Source organism: Sceloporus occidentalis, unplaced genomic scaffold (assembly GCF_023333645.1).
Source record: "Sceloporus occidentalis isolate IW3139 unplaced genomic scaffold, rSceOcc1.0.p SCAF_14, whole genome shotgun sequence".
In the NCBI taxonomy this organism is placed as follows: Eukaryota; Metazoa; Chordata; class Lepidosauria; order Squamata; family Phrynosomatidae; genus Sceloporus; species Sceloporus occidentalis.
This window is the reverse complement of record NW_028316994.1, coordinates 1984818-2009645: the sequence shown is the minus strand read 5'-3', so window position 1 is coordinate 2009645 and position 24828 is coordinate 1984818. Positions and strand designations below refer to the sequence as shown.

At 42.4% G+C, this 24828-nt stretch overlaps 1 protein-coding gene across 4 annotated transcripts; it reads left to right on the top strand.

Annotated features, from left to right (window-relative positions):
* The first annotated feature begins 46 nt into the window (after positions 1-46).
* Positions 47-24828, top strand: LOC149303500 (von Willebrand factor A domain-containing protein 5A-like). 4 transcript variants are annotated; one of them, XM_089479933.1, is made up of 21 exons: positions 47-716; positions 5021-5114; positions 5963-6165; positions 6266-6488; positions 6857-7029; positions 8637-8751; positions 8865-9028; positions 10148-10236; positions 11060-11204; positions 12469-12548; positions 12631-12745; positions 13154-13318; positions 13501-13604; positions 15422-15627; positions 16567-16629; positions 18350-18439; positions 18635-18700; positions 20845-20993; positions 22355-22478; positions 23620-23672; positions 24353-24828. In XM_089479933.1, exons 2-21 carry the CDS (start codon positions 5075-5077, stop codon positions 24353-24355), a joined length of 2370 nt encoding a protein of 789 aa, XP_089336059.1. In that variant the 5' UTR covers positions 47-716; positions 5021-5074; the 3' UTR covers positions 24356-24828. The 4 variants fall into 4 exon arrangements, with proteins under 4 accessions (XP_089336059.1, XP_089336061.1, XP_089336060.1 ...); XM_089479935.1 differs by lacking the exon at positions 18350-18439 and having other exon boundaries at positions 18635-18682; positions 23620-24828; XM_089479934.1 differs by lacking the exon at positions 18350-18439 and having other exon boundaries at positions 23620-24828.

Here is a 24828-nt window from a genome sequence, read left to right as displayed (position 1 = left end):
GTGAATAATCAGATTTTGGATATGTGATTAAAGCTGCCCTTGGGCATATGGGCAAGTGGATTTATTAATGACATATGTCAAACAATTTGGGCATTCCACACCCCAGGAACTGCCATGGGTTGACACAGAAGGAAAACCAGCCCTTCATTTCATTGCCATGTTTCAGCTTATAGTATCAATGGCCAGATATCCTCCGGACAGCCAAGGAACTCTGCCAAGCCATTATGCTGGGGTGAGAATTGTGCAGCTCCCCAGAAGTTACTCAACTGCAACTCCTAGCATTCCGCAGTATTGGCTATACTGGCTTGGGCTGCAAGGAGCTGCAGTCCAGCAACATCTAACAGGGATTGTTCATCTGTGGTCTAAGGACGCCTAGGAGATAGAGAAATCCCCTGTAAAGAAACTTGACAAGAAAACCCCAGGATCAGGTTCCCCACTGATTCCTGATTTGTTGTAGTCCCTCCCAGAGTGACCATCCTCATCCGCATCAGGAGGTGGGGATGATGCTGATGATGATGCTGATGATCAGCAGCTGCCTCCTCCTCTTTCTCTGCTCCAGCTGAGGGAGGGCTCTTCCTCCGCCTTCCAAGCGTCTGGCTGGGGCTGAATTTGTGGACGTTCCCTGGGCAGGGAAGCAGAAGCAAAGCAGCAGGGAAGGCAGTGCTTTTCGCCTTCAGTGTCGCCTGCAGAGCCAGGAGCGGTCTCCAGCCTCCCAGGTAAGGAAAGGCCGGCTCCCCCTTCAGGAGCTGCTGCTGCTGCTTTCCGGACAAGGAGGACAAAATGGAGGACCTGGCCCCAGCAAAAATGGAGGATCTGACCCAAGAAAAGCTTTTATTAAATGCATGTTTCTTAGGCATGCTCCAAATGGGGGACCTTTGGGGCCTTCCTCTTGGAGAGGTGGGAATGGAGGACCGGTCCGGGGAAAAGAGGACAGGTCCGTCACACTCTTCCCCGGGCCTCTTCTTAGAAAAGCCTCCCGTCTTCAGCTTAGAGGAGTGTGGCCACTTGTCCTCCCTTTCCAGCACATGTCCTACATCTCAGCCTTCTATCCTCCATTTTGAGCATCACTAAGAAGCAGGCGTTTAGGTTTACTTATGTGTTCTCATTGGTTGTGTCCTACATTTTTCTTGAGGGTCCTACATTTGGCGGTGCCTTGTCCTCCTTTGCGGTTAGGACGTCTAGTCACCCTGCCTTAGAGGGAGGTCAGGCTGAGAACTTCCCCTGAATTTATGAGGGTCCATCTACACTGCAAAAATATTGCGGTTTGACACTGCTTCATCCTACATAATCCTGGGATTTGTAGTTCCATGGGGGTTTAGTCCTTCTGTCAGGGGGTGTAGAACACTGGGAGACCTGGGTTCAAACCCTCCTGGCCCTTGGAAACTCCCTGGGCAACACTCTCTCAAAGCCCTTCTGAAGACACTTGCCAAGAAAACCCTAGGATGGGTTTGCCTGAAGGTTGCCCTAAGTTGCAAACAGCTTGGAAGGCACATAACAATAACAACAACAACGAGGCACCCCCACGCTTTGGTGGAAGAGGCTGAGGAGCTGGTAAACCTACAAATCCCAGGATTCCATAGGAAGGAGCTACAGCATTTAAAGTGGTGTCAGACTGCATTATATCTACAATGGGGATGCCCCCTTGCTTGGACCTGTGAGGAGTAGATCCCTGCCCCACCCTCCACGCTTAGCCTTATGCCAGCCATTCTCCAGCTGTGAGGTGAGGGTTGCCCAAGGGGGCACAAGACATGGAGGCCCTGTTCCCTCCTCCTCCTCCTTTGCCCAAATATTTTCTGTCCTGGAGGGGAAGCGAATGGCAAGGAGGGTGCTTGGAGCTGCAGTTGTGGGTGAGATACAGTACATGTGATATTTACACATGCATTAAGTATTGCATTTATTCAGACAAACCTGTTCCAATTTTGAGCCATTTTATTTCTTTATTAAGTGTTAAACTAGGAATATACAAATGGAAACACAGCTGCTAATGAGGAAGAACAGACAAGCAAAGAGAAGGTGCAGCAGTTTGCTTTTCCCCAGCAACTGGTGGAGGCAAAAGATTCTGGCCCTCTCACCTCTCCTCCTTGCTGGGCTGCGAGCAAAAGGCTTGCTATTTGATTTCAGTTTGCAGCCATTGAAATAGGCTGCACAACTGAGGATGAAGAGGGAAAGTGGAAGGAGCAGCGAGAAACTGGGACATTTGGGATGAAAGAGGATTTGTGAATACTGTCCCTGCCAAATTGGGGGGGGATGTTATTGTGGTTGGGTAGCCCCATCCAAAGGGAAAGTGTGGTATAGTGGTTTGAGCATTGGATTATGACCCTAGAGACTAGGGTTCAAATCCAGCTTTGCTATAAGATCCACTGGGTGACCTTGGGCAAGTCACATTCTCTCAGCCTCAGAGGATGGCAGCCTCTGAAGAAATTTGCCAAGAAATCCCTATGCTAGGGTCACCATAAGTCGGGAACAACTTGAAGGCACACAACAACAACAAACAAAATATTTTTCTTTAAATACTACATCGACTGGGGGTGGAGGTGACATTCCCATGTAAATGAAAAGGGGGTCATAAGGATAATAGGTTTGAGAACCACTGCATTGCACATCTTGGAAAAGGCACACCACGACTTGTACTGTTAGGCCAGTCCTGCCGCTCATTTCTGTCTTCTGTGTACAATCGCCCAGCAAACCTGCCTTGGTGCACATTTTCTATTTGAATCCTGGAACTGTTCACTAACCTCCCCTTCCACAATTGCACAGTAATGAATCCTGCTTTCCCTGCAGTTCTGTCCATCCAGATAAATAGCATTACTGGGCTGTGTCCCTCTCCCTTCTTTAATTTCTGATTGTCAGAGGCACCAAGGGATTAACTCTGCTCGGAAGCCAGTTGATCTAGTGAATCCAACCCCAGCTGTTCAGTGCTGAAAGAAGAAACGTTTGGCCTGTGCTCCAAAGGCACTCATTGCACATATGGGTACTTCCCATTAAAGACTGCATTCATCCCACCAAGCCATGCTTTTGAGTTTTGGGTCTGAACCTGTCAGCTTAAAAGCCACCTTTTGTTGGAACGGGGCTTGTTACTGTTGTTGTTGTGTGCCTCCAAGTCATTTTTGACTTATGACGACTCTAAGGCAAACTTATCCTAGGGTTTTCTTGGCAGGTTTCTTCAGAAAGGCGTTGCCGTTGCCATCCTCTGAGGCTGCGAGAGTGTTACTTGTCCAACGTCACCCAATGGGTTTTTATGTAGGAGTGGAGATTTGAACTCTGTCCTCCAGAGTTGTAAGCTGCTATACCACACTGGCCTTCTGGATGGGGGCTACCCAACCACAATAACATAACCTCCAATTTGGCAGGACAGCACCCACTAGTCAAAAGTTCCAGTTTCTCACTGCTGCAATTTGGCTCAAGCAAAAGCAAACTGCCGCAGCGTCTCCTAGCTTGCCTGTTCTTCCTCGCTAATAATCTTTTGTCATCTTGACCATATTCTGATGTCAGGTGCCCATGTATGCATCTGTGAAAAGTTAGCAGGTATGGAGTAGCACCTGGTTTGGAAACATTTGTTCTTGCTTCTGTTGACAGTTTGACAAGATATTCACAAAATACAGTTATAGCAATATTGCCCTTTGAGATAGTGTTACACCCTAGTAATAGAGGTGAATACTTGTATTTAAGAAACAAATGTTGATCAGATGGCAGTAATCGGGGAGTGTCAACCACAGTTTCTTTGGATTCAAGCCATGGGTTCAAGCACTATGGTTAGCATGAACCTTTTATTTATTTATTTATTTATTATATTTATACCCCACTCTTCAGAAATGCTCTCAGAGTGGCTTACAATTTGTTAGACCAGTGGTTCCCAACCTGTGGGTCGGGACCCCTTTGGGTGTCGAATGACCATTTCATGGGGGTCACCTAAGACCATTGGAAAACACCTATTTAATTACAGTTGTGAAGTAGCAATGAAAATAATTTCATGGGTTTGCGTCACCATGACATGAGGAATTGGATTAAAGGGTCACAGCATTAGGAAGGTTGGGAACCACTGTGTTAGACAGTTCCCTGCCCTCAGGCTTACCATCAAAAAAGACATGACTCAAAAGGAGAAGGGAACAGCAATGGGGAAGATACTTCTGGTTCTTTCTCTCCGTCCAAGGCCAGGGTGGTAGCAGTTGGAATGGAAGAAGGGCCTTTCATCTTCCTCTGGGCTAAGGATGGTGGAGCTCTGCCAGCCATTTCTCTCCCTCCAAGCTAGACTGGTAAACTGAAGACAATTTGATTATGATTATCTCTTATCTGATGTAGTGTGGCTCTTCCCACATTTGTTTTCTTATTCACTTACTTATACCTCACCTTTTTCTTAAACTGGGGTTCAAAGTACTTAACAAAAATTAAAACAAATGCAGATAAAAACATCACAATGTTTTTATACTGTAAATTTAATTTAGTTTTATTATCATGGAGGGGGGGTTAGGCGGGGGATTAATTTTAACTGGATTTGATATGTAAGTCACTGTTTTTAGATGTTGTAACCCGCCTTGATTCCCCGTGAAAAGGTGGGCTATAAATAAATCATCATCATCATTATTATTATATACAGTAGCCCCCTGTAACTGCAAGACCAATATCTGTATTTCACCTGCATCCAAAAAAAGGTCCTCCTTAGGCATTTTCTGGATCTTCTAGCATAATTTTTTGGTATGCTTCTATGAAGTCATTCACTTCAATAGAGTTCATTTTCATCCACAGGTTCACGTGTCCATGGTAAGCCCGCCAATGGGTCATACTGTAATGTTAAATGATTGTTAAAAGAAAAGCACATATGTGCATCAGTTAAATTACATAAATTGGACAAGCTTAGAATTTGAAGAGCTGTTTCAAGTTCTTGTCATTAGCATGGGGTAGTGTCTAGGCTGGGGTATGTTACAGATGAGGCAGATGACGAGAGTAAACAAATTCAGAGCTATTAACTCTTTCCATCTCTGCCCACAAAAATAAAAGCAGATATTCATTGTTACTTTCACAGCTGGTGTGTGTGTGTCATTAGTCCAGTGCCTCCCTTGGTAAGGAATCTTCTGCCATGGTTGCTTATGGCCTTCTCACAGGCAGTCAGGATCCAGGTGAGTCGCCTGCCTCTGGTTATTCAAATAAGGGTGCTTACAGCTGAATTTTTAAAGGAAGGACAGCTGACTAATTGCAGGGTCCTGAGGAAAAACCCAGCTTTTTAAAAAACTGTGGGGTTTTGGTGATGGTGGTGGGTTTTTTGTTTTGGTTTTTATTTAAAGCAGATTTTTTTTTTTTTTTTTAGTTTATGCAGATTTCACTGTTGTTGTTTGCCTTCGAGCCATTCTGATTTATGACAACCCTAAAGCCCTGTCTTGGGGTTTTCGTGGCAAGATTTGTTCATAGGAGGTTTGCCATTGCTTTCCTCTGAGGCTGATAGTATGTGATGTGCCCAAGATCATCCAGTTGGTTTCATGGCTGAGCTGGGATTCAAACCCTGGTCTCTATAGAGTCATGGTCCAACACTCAAACCATTATACCACACTGACTCTCACTACACCAATAAAGGACTAAATCAGAAAACATAGTAGCAAAACACAGTTCAGATATTATGACTATTAGCTTAAATAATAATTGTTCTTTACAAAGTTCTCCTTTAAAGCAAGTTGTTTTGGTTGAACATAAGTTAATGGGAGGATTTTTTTCTGAATGACATTTCTTGAACTATAAAATAAAGATGCTGGGTGATCTTAGGCACACTTCCTCAGCTTCAGAGGAAGACAAAGGCAAACTCCCTCTGAACAAATCTTGCCCAGAAAACCCTATGATAGGATCGCCATAGGTTGAAAAAGACTGGAAGGCTCACAACAACAACACCCTGACCAAAGAACATGTTGTGGTTTACTGATCTGGAGCAGAACAGACCTTGAAATCACTTTCCTGCCTTTCTGTTTTAATACTCCAGTGGCCTTGAGAAGCATTTCTGTGGATGTGGTGGTCCAAGGCTTTGTGGCTGATGTGGTATCTGAACTTCGGTACCAAAATGAGGAGGAGAACCCAGTGGAGGTCAAATTTGTCTTCCCCATGGCTGAAGAGGCTGCTGTATATGCCTTTGAGGGCTTGATTGGGGGGACACGGATTGAGGCCCAAATCCGAAAAAAGGAAAAGGTGTGCCAAAATACAATCAGTTAATGGAAGAGAGTCTTCCATATTATTTTTAAGCTTCTCCTTGCCTGCTTTATAACTAATTCTCTGTTCTCCATTACAGGCACAGGAGGAGTATGAGGATGCTCTGATTGAAGGCCGTGAGGCTTTCCTGCTTGAAAGAGAAGAAAATGCCAGTGATGTCTTTACCTGTGTACTTGGGAACCTTCCTTCTGATGGGGAGGCCACACTGAAGCTGCGCTATGTCCAGGCGTTAGCTCCAGAGCCTGATGGGGCCATCCGCTTTGTCCTGCCTGCTGTCCTCAACCCCCGTTATGTACCTCATTGTAAGAGCTTTCCACCTAATACACAAAACTGGCCTAAAGATCCCTTCACAAAAACAATTTGCTGTCATACCCATCTTGTTACAATGCTGGTGTGTATACCTCAATGCTACTGAGCCAGCTGAAGCAGGCACCATTCTGCCTTACCTCTTAATAACTAGGTATTTGTACCTCCATTATCCACCGTGGACCAGCCCCACTGGGGAAAGAAATACAAAAAAACAGCCACTGTTCCAATCAGATATTTAGCCCTATATCTGCCTCATGGTGGTTCTGCTTCCACATGGACTTGGGTTGATTTTTGTGTAAATGAGTTGGTTTGCCCACATTGTCCTATAAATCAGCATTTGTACCCATGGCTCTTTCTGCAGGCTCAGAAAAGAAAAGTGTCACCACATGCATACCACGAGTGCCCGAGGGTCAGCTTCCATATACACTCAGCCTCAGCACCACTGTGAAGTCCTCCTATGGCATCAACTGCGTAGAGTCAAAATGCACTCTTGATCCCCTGCGCTACATAACAGAAGACCATACCGCTGCCCAGGTAAGGCTACTTAGGAAATGGAATTGGCAACTATATCTGAACAGAGGAATGTTGTTTTTCTCCTTGCTGTGCTATAAAATCCCTACTCACTTCATCACAGTTCTTTACTGTTGGTGGAGATCTAAATCATGGCTGCACAGTTTTAGACAGCACCAGTTTTCGAGCTTTGAAGAGTGCTATTTTTACTCTTCATGTTCTACTGTGCCTTTAAAAATGAGCATTTGGAGAGTGGAAAGGATCTAGCTTAATCCTAGTATTGTTTTGCTTGTTTTCAGTATGAATAGAGGCCTTTTGTTTTTGCCAACCTGGATGAGCTTTCCGCCTTCATGAAATGATATGGTATTGCCATGTAACATTTCTGAATGGGTAGTCTTTGAGGTGGAACTAATGCAGCAAAAGGCCCTGTAAAACAAAATGGGATGACACTGTTGAAGGGATGTTGGATGCCTCCTTTCTGGAGTTCTTGCTTTCCTTGATTTATATCATGTAACCCTGAATGGAGTTACAGGTTGAATTATCCCTTATCTAAAATGCTTGGGACCTGAAGTGTTTTGGGGTTTTCAGATTTATTTATTTATTTATTCATTTGGATTTTTGAATATTTGCACATACAAAATGAGATCTTGGAGATGGAACCCAAGTCTAAACATGAAATTTATTTATGTTTCGTATACACTTTATACACATAGCTTGAAATATTATGTAATTTTATATACAATATTTTTGTGTATAAAATTTATGTGGATGAAGCAAAGTTTGTATATACTGAACCACCAAAAGCAAAGGAATCACTATCTCAGCCCCTCATGTGGACAGTTTTGGATTTTGAAGTATTTTGGAATTTCGGATAAGGGATACTCAACCTGTATTTTATGGTTTATCATTGCTTTCCTTTGCCCTATCTTTCATCTTCTGGAAGCTGTTTGCACATTCTCACTCTGCCCATGATTCCCCTGTATCTTTAATTTAAAAAATCTCAGAATGCAACAGCACTCTTTTTAATTTTTCTCCCTGTTTTAGTTGCCCCATATCTCTTCACTTCTCCAGTTGTACTATCTGTTGAAAACGTGGGAAGCTGCCGGACATTGGTGCTTTCTGAGGAGAGGACCATAAGGGTCAAGTGACCTCTCTACTTTCACACTTTATCAGCTGGGAAATTCAAAAGAATACAGGTTGCAGGATGTGTAGAATAATGGAGAATACCTATACTATACTTTTTCAGGGATACAACCAGCATGTTGAGATTGATATGAAAACATGTGTAGATGCACTATTACATGTGAATATCTTTGTGGAATGGCTACATCAGATCCAATTCACAGATGGGAAAGAGTTATCACCCTTAGTAGAGGTTACTTGGCAGTAAGTCAAGAGTGTATAATCCAAAGATTAGTTGCCTCCATATCTGCTCAAATTTAGATTTCATTGTTTAAAATTCATGCATTTCCATTTTGTTATATTAACAATGTTCTTGGAGTGCAAAATATAGAAATGAGCTAATTCAGTTTTCCACAAACTAACAAGTTGGGCTTAAATACCTCTGGGAAACAGAAATGTAACCCAGAACTCAACATTGCCTTTTTTCTTTTTATTCTCTGCTCCCAAAGGTCTCCTTGGCTGAAGGGCACAAATTCAATCAAGATGTGGAGCTGCTGATTTATTACAATGATGTTCATAAACCCAGTGCCCTTGTAGAAGCAGGAAAGCCTGGAGCTGACCCTGGTGAGCAAGCCTGGGAATGGGGACGGGAGCAAAATACAAGGGCTGCTGAGAAGTAGAATGTTGTAATTGTGGGTTAAAATGCCAGTTGGATCTCTTCCTCTTGCAACCCTCAGGCTCGCTGATGGGAGACCCAGTGCTTCTACTTACCTTGTATCCCAGTCTTCCTGCTCCAAAACCTATCCCGAATGATGCTGGAGAATTTATCTTCTTGCTGGATCGCTCTGGCAGCATGGACTGCAACACTTATTCACCACGATCACGCATCCAGAGTGCCAAGGTGCTCTGTGAATGCATGCATGCATGAATAGAATGGGTCAGCGCCTTTGGAAAAGGAAGGGTGAAGGAACAAGCACGAGTATACACAGGAATATGGAAGGCCCAAGACATACCTGAGGCAAAGGGCAAGATGCCCCTTATTCTAGTCATAGAAGCCTAGCAGAGTGGCAATTGACTCTTACAACTTAACAACAAATGGGACAGTTTTTTGTACAACACGTGAGGAAAACAAGCTTGCTTAACAAGACAAGCTACATAAGCACACACAGCTCTTTCCTCCAGCAACTTGTTGGCATACTTTAATCATTGCTACCTGGGGCTGTTGCCTTGTTATACCTCAGGGATGGGCAACTTCCAGTTTTTGCTTCTGTGCCCCCAACATGGCCCACCAACACAGTTCTTAGAATGCTGTTCTCAGTTTTAATCAAATTTTGCCCCTATATTTGCTGTTTTTTCTCAATTTGAGAGGATTCTGGGGTGTAAATCAAACCAGACTGTCACATTTTGGGATCTTTAGGATATTTAGTTTCAAATTGGAGGGAGGGGTTTTGGAGGTATCCTGGAGGATTCGGAACACCAAAAAGAGGTTTGAGCAGCATATGGTTTACCAGTCACACTTTGCCCATCTCTGTTGGCTCAGGCCTGCAGAGACAGAGGAAATTCAGTCTGGCATAAGCCCTACAGTTAGGCAAGCTGAAGCAACTGCCTTAAGCAGTGGATACTGGGTGATTCCTGAATGACTGTTTCCTTGGAGGTCTTTAAACAGAGGCTGGATGGCCATCTGTCAGGATGCTTTGATCTAGAGTTCCTGCATGGCAGGGGTTGGGCTGGATGGCCCTTGAGGTCTCTTCCAACTCTATGATTCTATGATTAGTAGAGTCCTGCTCAAGTCACTCTTGCTGCCATTAGGTGTGGTAAAAACAAAAACCATCTCATTACCAATGCTAAAGCGTGACTCAGTTGCTGAGGCAGCCAACTTCTGTCCTGTACTTTAGGTAGTCAAACTCCCAGGAAGTAATCTGTGGGAAAAGGTGGGTTGGAAACTGGGGGCCTGTAATGTTGCTAGGACATGTAATAATAAACTGCACTGTTAAAGGTGGTTGTTTCTTCTCCATCTCAGGAAACTTTGCTTCTTCTGCTGAAGAGTCTCCCACTGGGGTGTTACTTCAACATCTATGGCTTTGGAACTGATTATGAATCCTTCTACCCGTGAGTATCAGAATGTCAGAGGTATCCTATCAGCCATCTTGGTTCCTTGTTTCTCTAGCTCCCTGCTCTCTCTGTTACCTCTTTATACTAACAGGGAAAGGAGGGGAAGACCATGACAAAAACAGAACTTTGACAAAATGAATATGAAAAAACATTGAAAGGCTTATCCAAGATACTGAAAAGAAACGTGAAAAAGTTTTCAGTTGAATAGCCCAGGAAGGGTCTTGCCTCTACCTGTGTTTCATTTCTCTGTCTTAGATCTCTTCATTATGCAAGGCAATATAGCCTAGACCACTACATATGTTCTTCCCTGACATTGCCCCACTGGTTTTTCTTTCCCCATCTCTGCTTTCCACACTTTTGTTCCATTTGCACTTATCACTGGGGTATTGACAAGATAAAACATGTGAATCTGAGTGCATGAGGGATTGGATTATGAGGTGAATAAAATTTGGGAGAGTAAATTGATGGCTTGTGTTGTCTGATGATTGGTGATTACACAGGGCCTAAAATACCTGAAAGACACCAGATCCCATTTGATCTTGTAAGTTAGGCAGGGTGGGAGATCACCAACAAATACCAGGTGCTGTAGGCTGTATTTCAGTTAAAGGAACTGACAAAACCACATCTTGAGGATTCCTTGCCTAAGAAAACCCTATGAGATCCATGGGGTGACCATCAATCAACAGGCATCTTGGAATTGGGAATGTGTTGGAATAGTCTGGGTTGGTGTGGCTGAGTGTGACCAGCAGGGGAAGGAACAAGATGGAGGTCAGAGATTTGATCGAGGAAACTAGGATCTCTGCATTCTTTACCCTTGCAGGCAGAGTGTAGAGTACTCGCAGCAGACCATGTCAGAGTCCCTGGAGCGTCTCGAGAAGCTGAAGGCTAATTTGGGTGGAACGGAGATCTTGAAGCCTCTGAAGGCCATTTACAAACTGCCATGTCAGAAAAGTCATCCCCGTCAGGTATCAAGAGTTCTATGAGGGACTGTTCCATTATGTATTGAGCCAAGTATACACTGTGACAAATACTGTATTTGCTGAATGTCATCAAGGTACAATTCCAGTATTTAGAAATCTCTGCATCTCTTTTAGGAGATTTAGGAGTCCATCCCTTTTGAACTTCTGGCAGGCAGCCCAAACAGTGTTGTTCCACATGGCCTTTAATGTTTCAACTGTTTCAAAAATGGATTTTAGAATTGTTTTAGAATTCTAAAGAATATTTTAATTGTATTTTTAAAATGTTTTATCTTTTTGCTGTTTTAATTATTTTATTTATTTATTGCTTCAGGAGCCATTGTAGAGTGGGATATAGAAATACTATAGATAGACAAATAGACAGACAAATAGGAATCTTAAGCCTAAATCCTGTTGTTAGTGTTCAGTGGGGTTTACCCCTATTTTGACATATCATTCAATATCATACAACATTTGATTCAATGCCTTTACTCAAGTTGACACAACCAATAGGATTTAAGTCTCTTTTGCATCAGGGTTGTCACTAAGGGTGTGCAGATTGCACCAGGTGACATCCAAAGTGGGGGGGTGGGGGGTGACACCATGGATCCCCAACCATCTGCCTTTTGGCAAAAATGGGCTGCAGTTTTTGTCTGTCTCCCATTAAAATGGTGGAGTTCAGTGGAAGAGATGGTGTGAGAGGGGAAAGACCCAGTGGAAGGAGAAAGGAGGAGCCCCAGATTTAAAAAAATAATAATTTTAATTTAAAAATATTAAATTTAAACTTTTTTCTTTTAAATTTTTCTTTAAAAACATCACAGCATACCAAATTTCCCCTTGAACCGCATGAAACTATGTACATGTAAATACATTTAGGCGGTGTGTATGATACTGTAATTTAAAGGTATAATTTTAATTTTGCTTGTTGTTCTATACCACAGCTATTGCTATTACATTCGATGATTTACGGGAGTTACAATTTACAAGTAACCTAGTACAAAAAAAATTAAGGATTCCATATGATGTGGTGTGGGAGGAGGTCAGTGTGGGGCTGACATCATGATTTACTACACTGAGTGACAACAAGCCTAGTGATGCCATTGTTGCACATTACAGAGTTAGAAGACTTTGATATCACTTTAACTGCTGTGGCAGTATCTAGGGGCAGGTGTTTAAATTACTTCCAGGGTTACCCTACTCTCAAGCATTCAGCTCTGTATTAGCAGGTCGTCATAGGACTTGGAAAGGTTTGATCTCACCTCTCTCTCCCCAGCTGTTTGTGTTCACCGATGGAGAGGTGGGTAATACAGAGCAGGTCATTGCTGAAGTTTCTCGTCACAGAAGCTCCCACAGGTATGATCTGAAAATGCGAGTTCATCTTTTTGTCCTTTACATACTGGCTGGTGTCTGCTTTGACAATTGATCTTTACAACAGGTGCTTCACCTTTGGGATTGGCCAAGGGGCCTCCACCTCCCTCATCAATGGCATGGCTCGAGCAGCTGGTGGCAGTGCAGAATTCATCACAGAAAAGGAGCGCATGCAGACCAAGGTGAGGATGAAGGAGCTTTGGCTCCAACTCCATTTTTTTTACTCCTTTAGCTTGAGTTTTTGGTAACTGAGCTACATTTATTGTGTTCTGCACATCTAAGGAGAAGATCTTGTATCACACAGTTGGAGCACAGTGCTCTTCCTGGAAGGTAGCTTTCAAGTGCTGGTGGGTGGGCATGAGGTCCCTGGCATTATCTACTGCAGCCCAAAGAAGAAATCTAACATCACCTGCCCAGATGTCAGGAGCCACAAATTTTCAATCAAAATCTGATTTCCAGATGAACTAGCTAAGTGATCTAGTTTGGGGGGGGGGGGGGGGACAAAAAAGTAAAAGTTTTCCTTTTTTTTAATTTTGTAATAGAGCATTGCCACTTTCCACTTCCAATATAAGATGGCTGTCTTCTTGCAGGCACTACAGTCTTTGAAGAAGGCCCTGCAGCCAGCAGTGACAGGGTTCTCTTGGAATTGGGACTTACCTGCTGGTCTTGAGGCTGTGCTTGTAGGATCAGGTCCTCAGGTCATTTTTCCAGGGCATCGCTGCCTCATCTATGCCCAGATCCATGGGCAGAATCAGGCAAGTAGCTCCTAATTGAGGAATGATTTGAGACTCCCTTTCCACCAACAGATTCCTAATCCCAACAACCCTGGAAGTCACACCCTGAAGTATTGGCTCACTGGAGTTTACAGTTCCATAAGGTACTCCTCCTTGGCCATACTCCACCTTCCTCTTCTGTGACATTTTTTGTTCTCCCTCAGTCTTCAGGCTCTACAGAGGGCAGTGTTGTTCTTCAGTACACCTTCCAAGATGAAACCTTAGAGGAGACAATGAAGTTCTCACTCCAAGTTCAGGAAAGTGACAGGTGAGACATCTCCATCAAGGCATCTGAGATAGAAATCGAATGTTTGGAAATGTTGTGTATGGTTGATAGAAGGAATGAGGAGGGACTAAGAGCCCACCTAGACAATATGCAAAACCTGTGACTGACTTTCATGGTAATACTTTATTGCTTTTTAATAGTAGCTACCTTAGATGAGGATTGAGATTGCATAGAGGAAGTGTTGCCCAGTTCTTTCCACAACACAACCGTAACAGAAGTTTATCCACCCTCCAGAAAGTTTTCCTCAAGTCTGCGATGCAGAAAGAAAAGATCAAGCCCACACTCCAGCTGCATCTACAGTGTGGAATTAATGCAGTTTGACATTGCTTTAACCTCCATGGCTCAATACTATGGAATTCTGAGACTGGAATTTTTTTAAAGCTATTTAGCCTTCCCTGTCAAAGAGCTCTGGTGCAACAACAAACTACAAATCCCATGTTTTCATAGGATGGAAGCATGACATTTAAAATGGTGTAAAACTGCATTAATTGTGCAGTGTGGCAGTAGCCATATGTCCTGTACAGACCAGCGCTTTGGAGCCAAAATTAGGATTCTGTAGGGCTGGGCGTCCACATGTGTCCAACCCTACTATTGGCATGAGAGTGCCATGATTGCATGCACCTGTCTATACAGCGCACACAATGATGATGTCTGCACAGTGCAGTGCCCAAACAGTGCCACACTGTGCATACGTCATCATTGCACACGAGTGTGGCGTAGAAAGAACCCGTCGGGGTTTGTCTGCTGTGGCCTCCATCTGGGCCTCCACCACTTTCTGCCCATCTGTATCCCCCATAGTCTGAGCCAAGGCCCTGATCCAATCTGATTTATGTCTGATGGGGTTGGGGGGTGGTAGATGAAAATAATGCACTCAGCTCAGTTATATCTCTCATATATTGTCTAGGCTGACTGTAAAGGTAGGCAATGCATCAGTATTGACAGTATTGAACTAGTGGTGCTTCACAGAGACTAATCCTAAAGACTAGAACTCTTTCTTCATACTGATTTAGTATTGGTGACTTAAACAGTTCACCAGTAACATTTCACACCATTAGCAGCATCTACTGTTACTGTTCTAGTTGAAAATGTCTGCAGAACCCTAGTTTTCAACCATATTAAATATGTGCCAAGTTGCTGTGTGGATAATAGGTGTTAAGTTGCTCTGTGATCATAAAGATATCCATTAAGCTTATTTTAAAACACAACTCCTGCAGAAAAAAGTGGTTCAACTAAGACCAAGATGGAGAGCTTGTGACCTTGGTTTTTAGAGTACTGCTCCTCTTAGCCCAGACAGCACTATCAATGGTCAGGGATTTGGAGAACTGTAGTCCAGTAACATCTGGGGAGTCATTGTTTCACAACTTCTGAATTACAAGTTCAAGGTGTTTAGATTTTTAGCTACTCTTCACACCCATTAATGTACCATAGCTGCTGTCTGAAGATCCAGGTTGTAATCACTAAATATTGATATGAGATGGCATGGCAAACTGTTGTGGCTGTGGCTTAGAATTTTGTTAGGAACATATTATGGATATATCTAAAATGGTTGCCATCAGTTCTGTTTTGACAGAAAGAGGTCTTGCTGGCATAAGCCAAGCATTATTAGAAGCTTCTAGATAAGATTAGAGGTATCTCCTCTTTTGCCAACACAGCTTCAAGTAATAAGCATGTACAAATAAACAGAGTAAAGGCCCTTGCATTTCTGTATTTGGATTGCTTATGCTCACTATAGTGCCTGAGGCAAGAACCACAAATTTTGCAATAATCAGATGTGCTCCAAACTCTCCTTGTTTACCCAGGTTCCCTATTCACCGGCTGGCAGCTCATGCCCTTTTGCAAGAACTAGAAGGAGCTGCAGAGAAGGATGAGGAAAAGAAATGTCTGGCACTTGAGACAAGTTTGAGTTCTGGCGTGGTGTGTGCACAAACAGCATTTGTGGGGGTGAACATAGAGAGGGGCATCCCAATTCAAGAGCCCCTTCTCCATCGTGAAGTACCTCTTGAATGTAAGTTGAAGAACATGATTGAGATGATGACTGAGCCTTTTGAATCAGTCAGAAAGGGCTGCTTCTCTCTTAAGTCCCAAGCATACTCTAGGCACAGGAGCAGATTGGAGGAAGGTTTTGTTTTTAAAGTCTTACCCCAGTAAGATAGACATTTTCTTGGTTAGTAGACAGGCCAGCCTGTGATAAGGAGGACAAGCTGTTGTGAATGAGGTAGGACTCCCTTTGAAAAATCTACCACATAAGTTAAACCTCTTGCTGGTTATTTGAGGAGAAGTGTTAATATTTTCTCTCTTTCTCTCTCTCTCTCTCTCTGTGTAGTGCTTATGTGCATGTGTGACTTTTGGGGGGGGGGGGGGAATGACTGTAGGTTATCCCCAATTCCTATCATAAAGACAATACCAAATTCCATGCAAATGAGACACTCTCCTACATATTGCTGGCATCGCCCTTTATTCTGATTTTGCACTTGAAAACCAACTATGCAGTTCATAAGATCAGTTCAGATTTGGACTTTTAAAAAAAAGTATAGCATGCCAAGGGCTGACTCAAATAAAAAATACACTGAAACCAATTTAGAACAAGCTCAGACCATACTGTCATGTAGATTCTTCCTAATCTTATTTGGGAAGGGGTTATCCTGCAAAACATGATCCAGCTTTTGCAGGGTTTTTTGTTGTTGATGTTATTGTTATTGTGTCAAAGCCCCACTTCAAATGCTCAATGAAGAGAGGGTTGGCAGGATCTAGTGCCTTTATGGTATTTCCAGTGTGGGAAATGCTTGCATCCTTACCTCAGTCAGCTACCAGCATGTGTTCCACCTGAGATGAGGATACAGGATACAAGATGTTGACTCAAAACAGAAGAAGAAAAAGAAACAATGTTGTATTTGTCTTGGCTGGCTGCTCTACTCATTTTTGCCATCTCTTTTTCTCATTCTAGGGTGCTATCCTTCAAAGCCACGTTTATTTGCAAAGCGAACAAAACGTGCAGCCATTGCAACAGGTAATAAAATCACTTTAGTTCTTTACTGATCCAACTGGAAAGTTCTAGCTCTTTATGCAGGAGACAAATTTACTATGATGTAAATCAAGATATTTATTTGAATTATGAGTTTGAGTTGCATTTCCATTTGTCATTGCAAAGGGATCTGATGCTATTAACTAAAAGGCTTTGAGGAACTGTTCTAATTTTCCTTAATGAGTCTTTTGCAGTAACACTGGGAATGTTACAAATGGAGGATTACAAGGCCTGGATGCCCTGTGATAGTCAACAGATAAAGCAAAGCAGTTACACAATAAAAGCTTTGACTGGAAATACTCAGTGTTATTGTTTCATAAAAGTGATGAGCAGGTTGTGCTGTTGATTTGAGAGGAACTGTTCATAGAATGGGATACAGACTGATGTATGGGATGGAGCAAGAGTGGCAGTATGGGATGCATTGATGGAAGCCAGGGTTTTATACCCTCCAAATTCTTACTGTTGGTGTCAGAGTGCTTTCACCCTTGATAATTTCCAAACAACTTTGAGGGATTAGTTGTTGTTTTATGTCTTGGAAGTGAAGTCTGGAAATTAAGTTTTCAGAACAGAGGCCAAAATTCTGTATCATCTACTTAGTTAACAAAATATACCTAACTAAGTAACTTCTCCTGGCCCAACTCTCTCACTCTTATCTTCCCATCCAAAATCCTTACCTCACTCACCCTCTTACCCTGTAGTTTCTACTAGCAATGAAATGGAAAACAGATACAGATGCTCTGATTGACTGACTGATTGGCTTTATATTAGGAATATCAGAAAGAACGTCTTGACAGTAAGAGCTGTTTGACAGTAGAATACATCCCTCAGAATGTGGTGGGGTCTCCTTCTTTGGAGGGTTTTAAACAAAGGCTGGATGGCTATCTGTGAGTGTGCATTCCTGCATGGCAAGAGTTTGGATATGATGGCCCTTGTGGTCTCTTCCAACTCTATGAGTCTATGATTCTGCTCCTTGTTTGATTCCTTGTACGAGAAGCCAAGAGCAGTTTCATGTGGAGCAGGTTAGAGTTTAAATTGGAGGAAAGACTATTCTGGCCCAACACCACCCCCCTCCAGGCCTGAGGAAAACATTATTCAGCCTTGCTCCAATAGCCAGTAGAATGGACCTCCTTCTCCTCATGAAGCTGATGTCTGATAAAGACATTTTGGGGAAGTTATGATCATGACAAATATTGTGTATGTATAAAATTACCTTCAGGCTAAGGCGTATTTTACGTTTAGGTTTGGTTCTTGCCAGTCTGTACAGCCCCTATGTTAAGTATATTTCTTGCCGGTTTCTTGCCAGTCTGTACAGTCCCTATGTTAATTATATTTAATGAAGTAGCTGATTGAAAATTCTAGCTAGAACTTTCAAATATTTCAAATTACCACCCATACCCATTGTTTGGATTGCTCTGATGTAGTTGAAACAATCTCTCATCATTTGTTGGGATTGATCTGCCTTAGAATGATTCCAAAAGCCTGTGTTAAGCTGTTGAATCATAACTTCAAGGGATTAGACAGAAAGGGTATGGAATGGGATATGGCTTGCCTCCTTCAAGTATAGAGTGTAACAGTCAGGAGTTACTTAAATATGTTAAAGAGAAGAAACAATTACAGAGAGAAAGTGTGGTTTCTGCATAACAAAACCTTTTAAAGAAAGGTGGGAAAGTGCAGTGAAATCCCCTTTTCTTATCCTTCTTCACAGTGAAGTTGGAGTCAATGGAGTTGGAAGCAATAAAGATGTGTGTTAAGGAAAGGGACTGTGTACTTCAGACAGTAAACTCCCCAACTTCAGGTAATCTAAATCATAATGGCTGCTCAGTGTAAAGGGGATGATGAAACAGGATATAAAAGTCATGAACAACAGAAATGGTTTCCTAACTCTGGTATGAAATAAGGGACATTATATTTAATTCAACAGAAGGAAGATACTTAAAGATGCCCTGGTGCAGAAATCTTCTAAAACATTTTTACTTATATTCCTTTGCAGAGCACTATTCTGAAGATGCTCCACATGCCATAGGCTTTCCATCTTCAGGTAATCATCATAAGGACTGTAAGCAACTCGCACCTTTTTAAATTCAAAACAATTGCAGTGCAGGGATTTTGGAGTGGCCAAGTGCCCCAAAAATAGCCTTGGGGCCTTCATGCACTCTAGGCTGAGAGGCTTAACACCAACCTCCAGTAATATGAGTGCAAAGAAGAATTGGGGATGCAGTAATTGTCCAGCAGGTAGATGAAGAAATCATTCTTCCTTAAATAACATCAGGGGTCACATGTTGGATTGCAGTATGGGCTACAGTGCTTCACTTAAGTGATGTTTCATTGTTGTTTCAAATATATTTGTAAATATCTGAAAAATATTTTAGAATAACCTAAAAGGAAAATTAAAAAGACCTAGCACCTACCACAAAGGCTATAACGAATACCTGTTGAGCACTGAATAATACCTGTTCAGCCACTGCCTATGTCAAGCCCATAATTTTAAATAATAATAATAATAATAATAATAATAATAATACCCAGCTCTTCAGCCAAGGCTATCAGGAGAAAAGGCAGGAAAATAGCACTAAGGCAATGATTCCCAAACTTTAGTCCTCCAGGTGTTTTGAACCTGAACTTCCAGAAGTCCCAGCCAGTTTGGCCAACAGTCAGGAATTCTGGGAGCTGAAGTCCAAAATATCTAGAGGACCAAAATTTAAGAACCATTGCACTAATGGAATCTACACCTGGGAACAGTGCATTGCTCTTCCACCACAGTCACCCCCTCCCCCCAAAAAGTCAGACAAAAAATGATGGCAACGACATTAGAAAAACATAGGAAGAATTCAGTGGATGATAAGATGAGGAGGAGACACCCCTCCTTAATAAAATGTGACTCAATGAGCCATGCAATTCCATCACAAAAGCCTGTTCTTGAAGAAGACTCACTAAATAGTTGGCTGACTTCTCTGTAAACTTATCTATCTTTCTTCAAACCCTGTGAAGCTGGGAACATTAACATATCTTACGGCAGTGAGTTCTATAAATTCATTATGTGTGATGTCCAACTATTGCCAATGTGGAGTTTACCTAGTTAAAAATTCTGTGCATTCCAGAATATTAAAGTTTTAAAAAGGTTGCACCCAAAGTAGTGCCTGGGCAAATGAAGTGACTGGACAAGAGAAGAAAGATAAAATAGAGCTTTAACATAATGCAATATATTGCAGACATTGGCATGAGGGAGAGATAAGTGATGGTTCTGGAAGTCATGTGAATTTGCCATGGATGTCCAAACCACCTTAGGAGTTAATAAAACCCTATGTTACATTAATTACTTTTTAAGTTTATTATGTGTGACTTAACCATCTGAGGCAATATGGGGAGATCCAGTCAGGACTGAGAAGGGCAGGGAGACCTTTCTTCTCCATGCTGTTTTTCCACCAAAACCCCTCCCCAGTGCTATTTACCTAAGGACTTTTTCACATCAGCTTGCAGCTTTTTCACAATCATGCTAGTAAAACAATGGAGTCATACCAGTTTGGCATAATTTCTTAACACCCTTTTTCCCATGATAGTGCTTTGGTGGTCCGTGGTCACGCAATCTCTTGTCTACACTGTCAAATGGCAATAACAACATTTCTATACCACTTCATAGTGAACGAAGCACACTCTAGCAGTTTACAATGTGTAAGCCAGTTGCTTCCAACAAGCTGGATACTCATGCTGCCTTCTGTGAGGAAGACAACTGAGTGGGAATGAACAATCGTGGCTGCCAACCACCTCTCAAAACCAGCTGCTGTGCAAATGTGAACACGGCAATTGGCTTCAGAAACCTGTTGACAGCTGTGCTGACTGCAAGGGGGAAAGAGGAGCAGTATCAAGCCCACTCACACTACATGACTGCCTGAGAAGTGGAACTGCAGTAGAAGGAACCTGTGGCACAAAAGCAATAATGGAATAGCTGCAAGATTGAGGGTATTCTCTGTTAATTAAAAATACACTACAGCAATAAATGGAATGCAGGGTGACATCAGAAAGGGCACGAGGTAATGTAAGATGATTTTATCCTGTTAAAATCTCTTTTGTGGTCTCGTGATAAAGTCCTAAATGAGTCTTCTTTACAGTAAATAGGCCTTTTTGGGCCATATTGTACCTTGCAGTTACCTATGGATAAAAACGGGTGAACTCCCTTTTAACTGTCTGTCTTATCTATTGCAGATAGTGAGTCTGTGCCAAAAAAGGCAGAATCCCTTCTCTTGACCCTGATCTCCTTGCAGAATGCCAATGGTTCCTGGCTTCTCAATTGTGGCCTGGCCAGCATCCTTGGGTTAGCTGAAGCTGACATTATGAGCAAAACACCAGCCCAAGTGAGTGTATGGGTTTAAATCTTGGCATTGGACTGGACCAAAGGTATAGCCATGAAGGCAGAGGAAAAATGAGAACATTCCCTCCAAATAGGAATTCTCTCTCCTCCTCATGAAATTTTCCTACAGTACCCAAATTTCTAGCATTGCTGTAACCTAAAACTTCATAATGATTTCCAGAAGTACATGTTAGGTATCCAAAGAGAAGGAATCAAATATGGTATAGTGATCTGAGTATTGAACTAGGACTCCAGGAGGCCACAGTCACCTGTGGAAACCAGCTGTGTTAGGCCAGTCACACTTTCTCAACCTCTGAGGTTGGCAAACCTCCTGTGACTAAATCTTGCCCATAAAACTGAATCATAGGGTTTTATGCTGACTTAGGGCTAACATAAGTCAGAAGCAACTCAAATGTGCAACAACAATAAAAGAGACAAGGAAAGTTGCCAAGAAAATGCAGGCACAGCAAATATATGAATTTCAGGTTTGAATGACTCAGTGTCTCACTCTGCAATAATGGAAACTTGGGGACTGAAAGAAAATCTCATCAGGGCCAGAATTCTTAGTTGAGGTGGCAATCTCCTTATTCCTCTCCTGCACCCAATTAACTAAACCCCTGAAGCAGATGCCAGTGCTGTCTCATGCATGGTGGATGCCATATCCCATCTGCTTAGCTGTAATTGTAACTGCTAGAGTTAGGGATGTATTTAACCAGTCTTAAGGATGTATGAAGGCTACAGAATGTAGGGAAGCTTAATGCAAAGGACTGTTGCTAACTACTTCTGACATAATTTTCCACTGCAAATATAGCACTATTAGAAATAACCATAGTTTCATGCTTTCTTCTTTTTAAAACTGCAGACTGTCATGGTTTAGCTTGTAGAGTTAAAGAGATGTTAGTGTGATCCTCCTGTCACTTTAACAGCTGGGTGAGTTCATCATGATTTGCTCTATACAGGAGTCACATTTAATAATGGTTAACAGAGACTATGCCAAGTGGTAACTGGAAGCACCCATGTCAGTGGGTTGGTGAATCCACTCTTGAGTTTGAGTCTCAAATTTAGAGAAGGTACCCAAGATGCTCAACCCTATCCCCAAAATAGATTTACTTCCTTGGATGATTCCTTTAAAGGCCTGACTAAAACCTGAATTGCTCTGGTGGAATCACTGATGGGAGACATCAGCCATCCTGCCTCAAAGCATAGTTTCATGCCATGGTTTGTAGCCTATGACCTAGCTATTCAAGTGCATGTTTAATTCATAGGGTTTTAAAAAAAATAGATAAGACGCAGCCTTGCGTCTGGCACAACTCAATGAAACACCAAGACTCAATGTGTCTCTTGTTTGCCGTTCATTACTTCCAGGTGGCCCCAAATGTGTGGGCAACAGTGCTGGCTATCCTCTGGCTCCACTCCCATGCTAAAGAACAGTGCAATGAATGGGAGCTACTGGAAATGAAAGCTCTAAGATGGCTCCGGGCAACAGAAGGTGATATGTACTGGTTGGAGGGATCCAAGAATGGGTTAAGGAAAGATACTGGAATAGGGAGTGTAACATTTGGAAAAATGAACACCAGTACTCATCTTTTATTCCTATTGCAACCCATTCTCCTGCCAAATATAGATTTCTTGAATCTGTCAGGGTAGACCAAGCATTTTCCTCTCATCAAGTACTAACCACTTTTTCTTAATGGATTTGGGCTCAGTTGTCTGTAACACTCCTTATGAAAGTAAGTCAAATCCAATTAAAAACTGAGTACTGAAATTCTGTCCCATAACTTGTGTTCCCTTTGGCTAGGGAGGGTAGCAGAACTAGTCTCTCTCCAGGCTCCCTGGAAGAGTTCGTCAAAATTAGGCATGGGAAGGCAGGGACCATTTGAAGGAGATTATATATGGTTTTCAAACTGCAATTATAGTTGTAAAATACTACCTTTGGCAATACTTAGCACATGATGTTGCCTCCGACCTGTAGCTGCTGTGTCTGAGATGTGTGGTATGGGCATTCCTTTTCATTGAAAGGGGAAACCCATCAATAATCTACCAATTGCACAACAGTCACTCTAATCTTCATGTGCAAAATGTCACTGCCATAGCAGTTATGATATTCACAGTCACATAGTGACACAGTCTCCTCCTTTCCCCCTGTCCCCCATCCCTTCACTATTCCAGAGCAGCCTTTTTTAATTTTTTTTAACTTAAACCACACTATCCACTTAAACCACTCTGGAATTGCATTAAAAAGTGAAAATAAAAACAAAAAAATTAAAATCTGAAAGGCATGCACAGGGCAGGGAGGCAGGATTAAGGGGAATCTGGAAGAGAGCATGATGACAGAAGCAGTCCCAGTTGTGCAATTGACAAGCCTTGTGATAATGGCTGCTGACAAACAGCCATGCTTCCATTTTCTTTAACAAGCATAGTTGCAGCATGATAGGACTCGTGCCCTAAGAGGGGACAATGTCCTGATTTTAGAAGTGGAAGGGATGACTCTTAAGGTTAAATGAGTAGATGCCACATAGGTAACAACAACTGGCCATGCCTCAGGGTTTATCAGTCTCAGAAGAATATAAAGTCGTTCAGGCATATTTGTGCAGTATTGGACTTTCCATCATTGCCTCTCTTTTTTGCAGGACTTCAGCTGGCTGAATGTATAAAGGCTGGAAATGTTCTGCTGGGAACCAGTGTAAGCCTCCAAGATTTTGGTCTCTGAGCTGCAATATGTAATCCTGCATCTTAAGCTGGGACTTCTGCTTTACTGTGTCTTACTGTTCCTGAACCTGCTGTTTCTCTACAGTTATGTCAGTGCCTCCTTCTGCTAGGATTATTGCCAATGCTTAGAGTGCCTTAGTGCAGGGAGTGGGCAAGAGATAAATGGTGGTCCGCCACATGGCTACTGGCTTTTCAGGTGGACCTTTTACTGTATGGTGCATATTGTTACTTTTGCAGTGAGTGCTTGATTTAAGTGCATATGGCTGAACCTAGCAAACATTCAAAAGCAAAAGGGCATTCTCAGAATCAACACAGAATGGTGGTGCCTTAACTGTTACAAGATTCTGAGTTTGCGCCCATGCTTTTTAGCTTTGTAGTATTTGGGAATCTAGTACAATGGAGGAAGGACATGTCAGAATGAAGTCATCCCACCCCTGCCTGAGTCTCTTTCCTCCTTGATGGCATGCTGTTATTTCCCCTCATTCAGGATGGTTTCCCCGGCCCTCAAATGCCTTATCATAGCAAAGTTCTGTTGCTTTCCCCAAAACTCTCTATAGAACAATGTTTCTTGAGCAATACTACTAAGAGTTCCTTCTTTTTCACTGTTCTACATGAGAACATTCTGAAATGGGTTGTCCTTCTCTCATGCTGCAGTAAATAGGAATGATGGAGTGGATGGTGCACTCCATAGAGAGGAAAAGCAAGCTACAGAGCCCAGTCTCATTCCTGCCTCGGCTCCAACAGTTTTTCCAAGGCCTTCTCTCTGTCAGTTTTTAAAATGTACCAGTCAATGAGATTAAAAATGAATAAATCTTAAAAATCAAATCCAGCTCACGACACAACACAATTAAGATACAGTGTAAATTACAGCAAATTCTTAACGATAAGAGTAATTTGATAAAAGAACCGTGTTTTGGAGGATCTGTCTCTCTCTCTCACTGGAGTTCTGCAAGCAGTCTCAACAGCCATCTGTTAAGGTTGTTTTTGCTCTGGAATTTCCTGCACTGAGCCGCAAGGTTGGATTAGATCACCAACAAGAACCTTTGTAATTGAAGTGAACTATCACCTATGCTATACCAAAGTATGTGCTTGTAGCACTGTTCAGTCACTGAGCCAGATTAAACTGCATG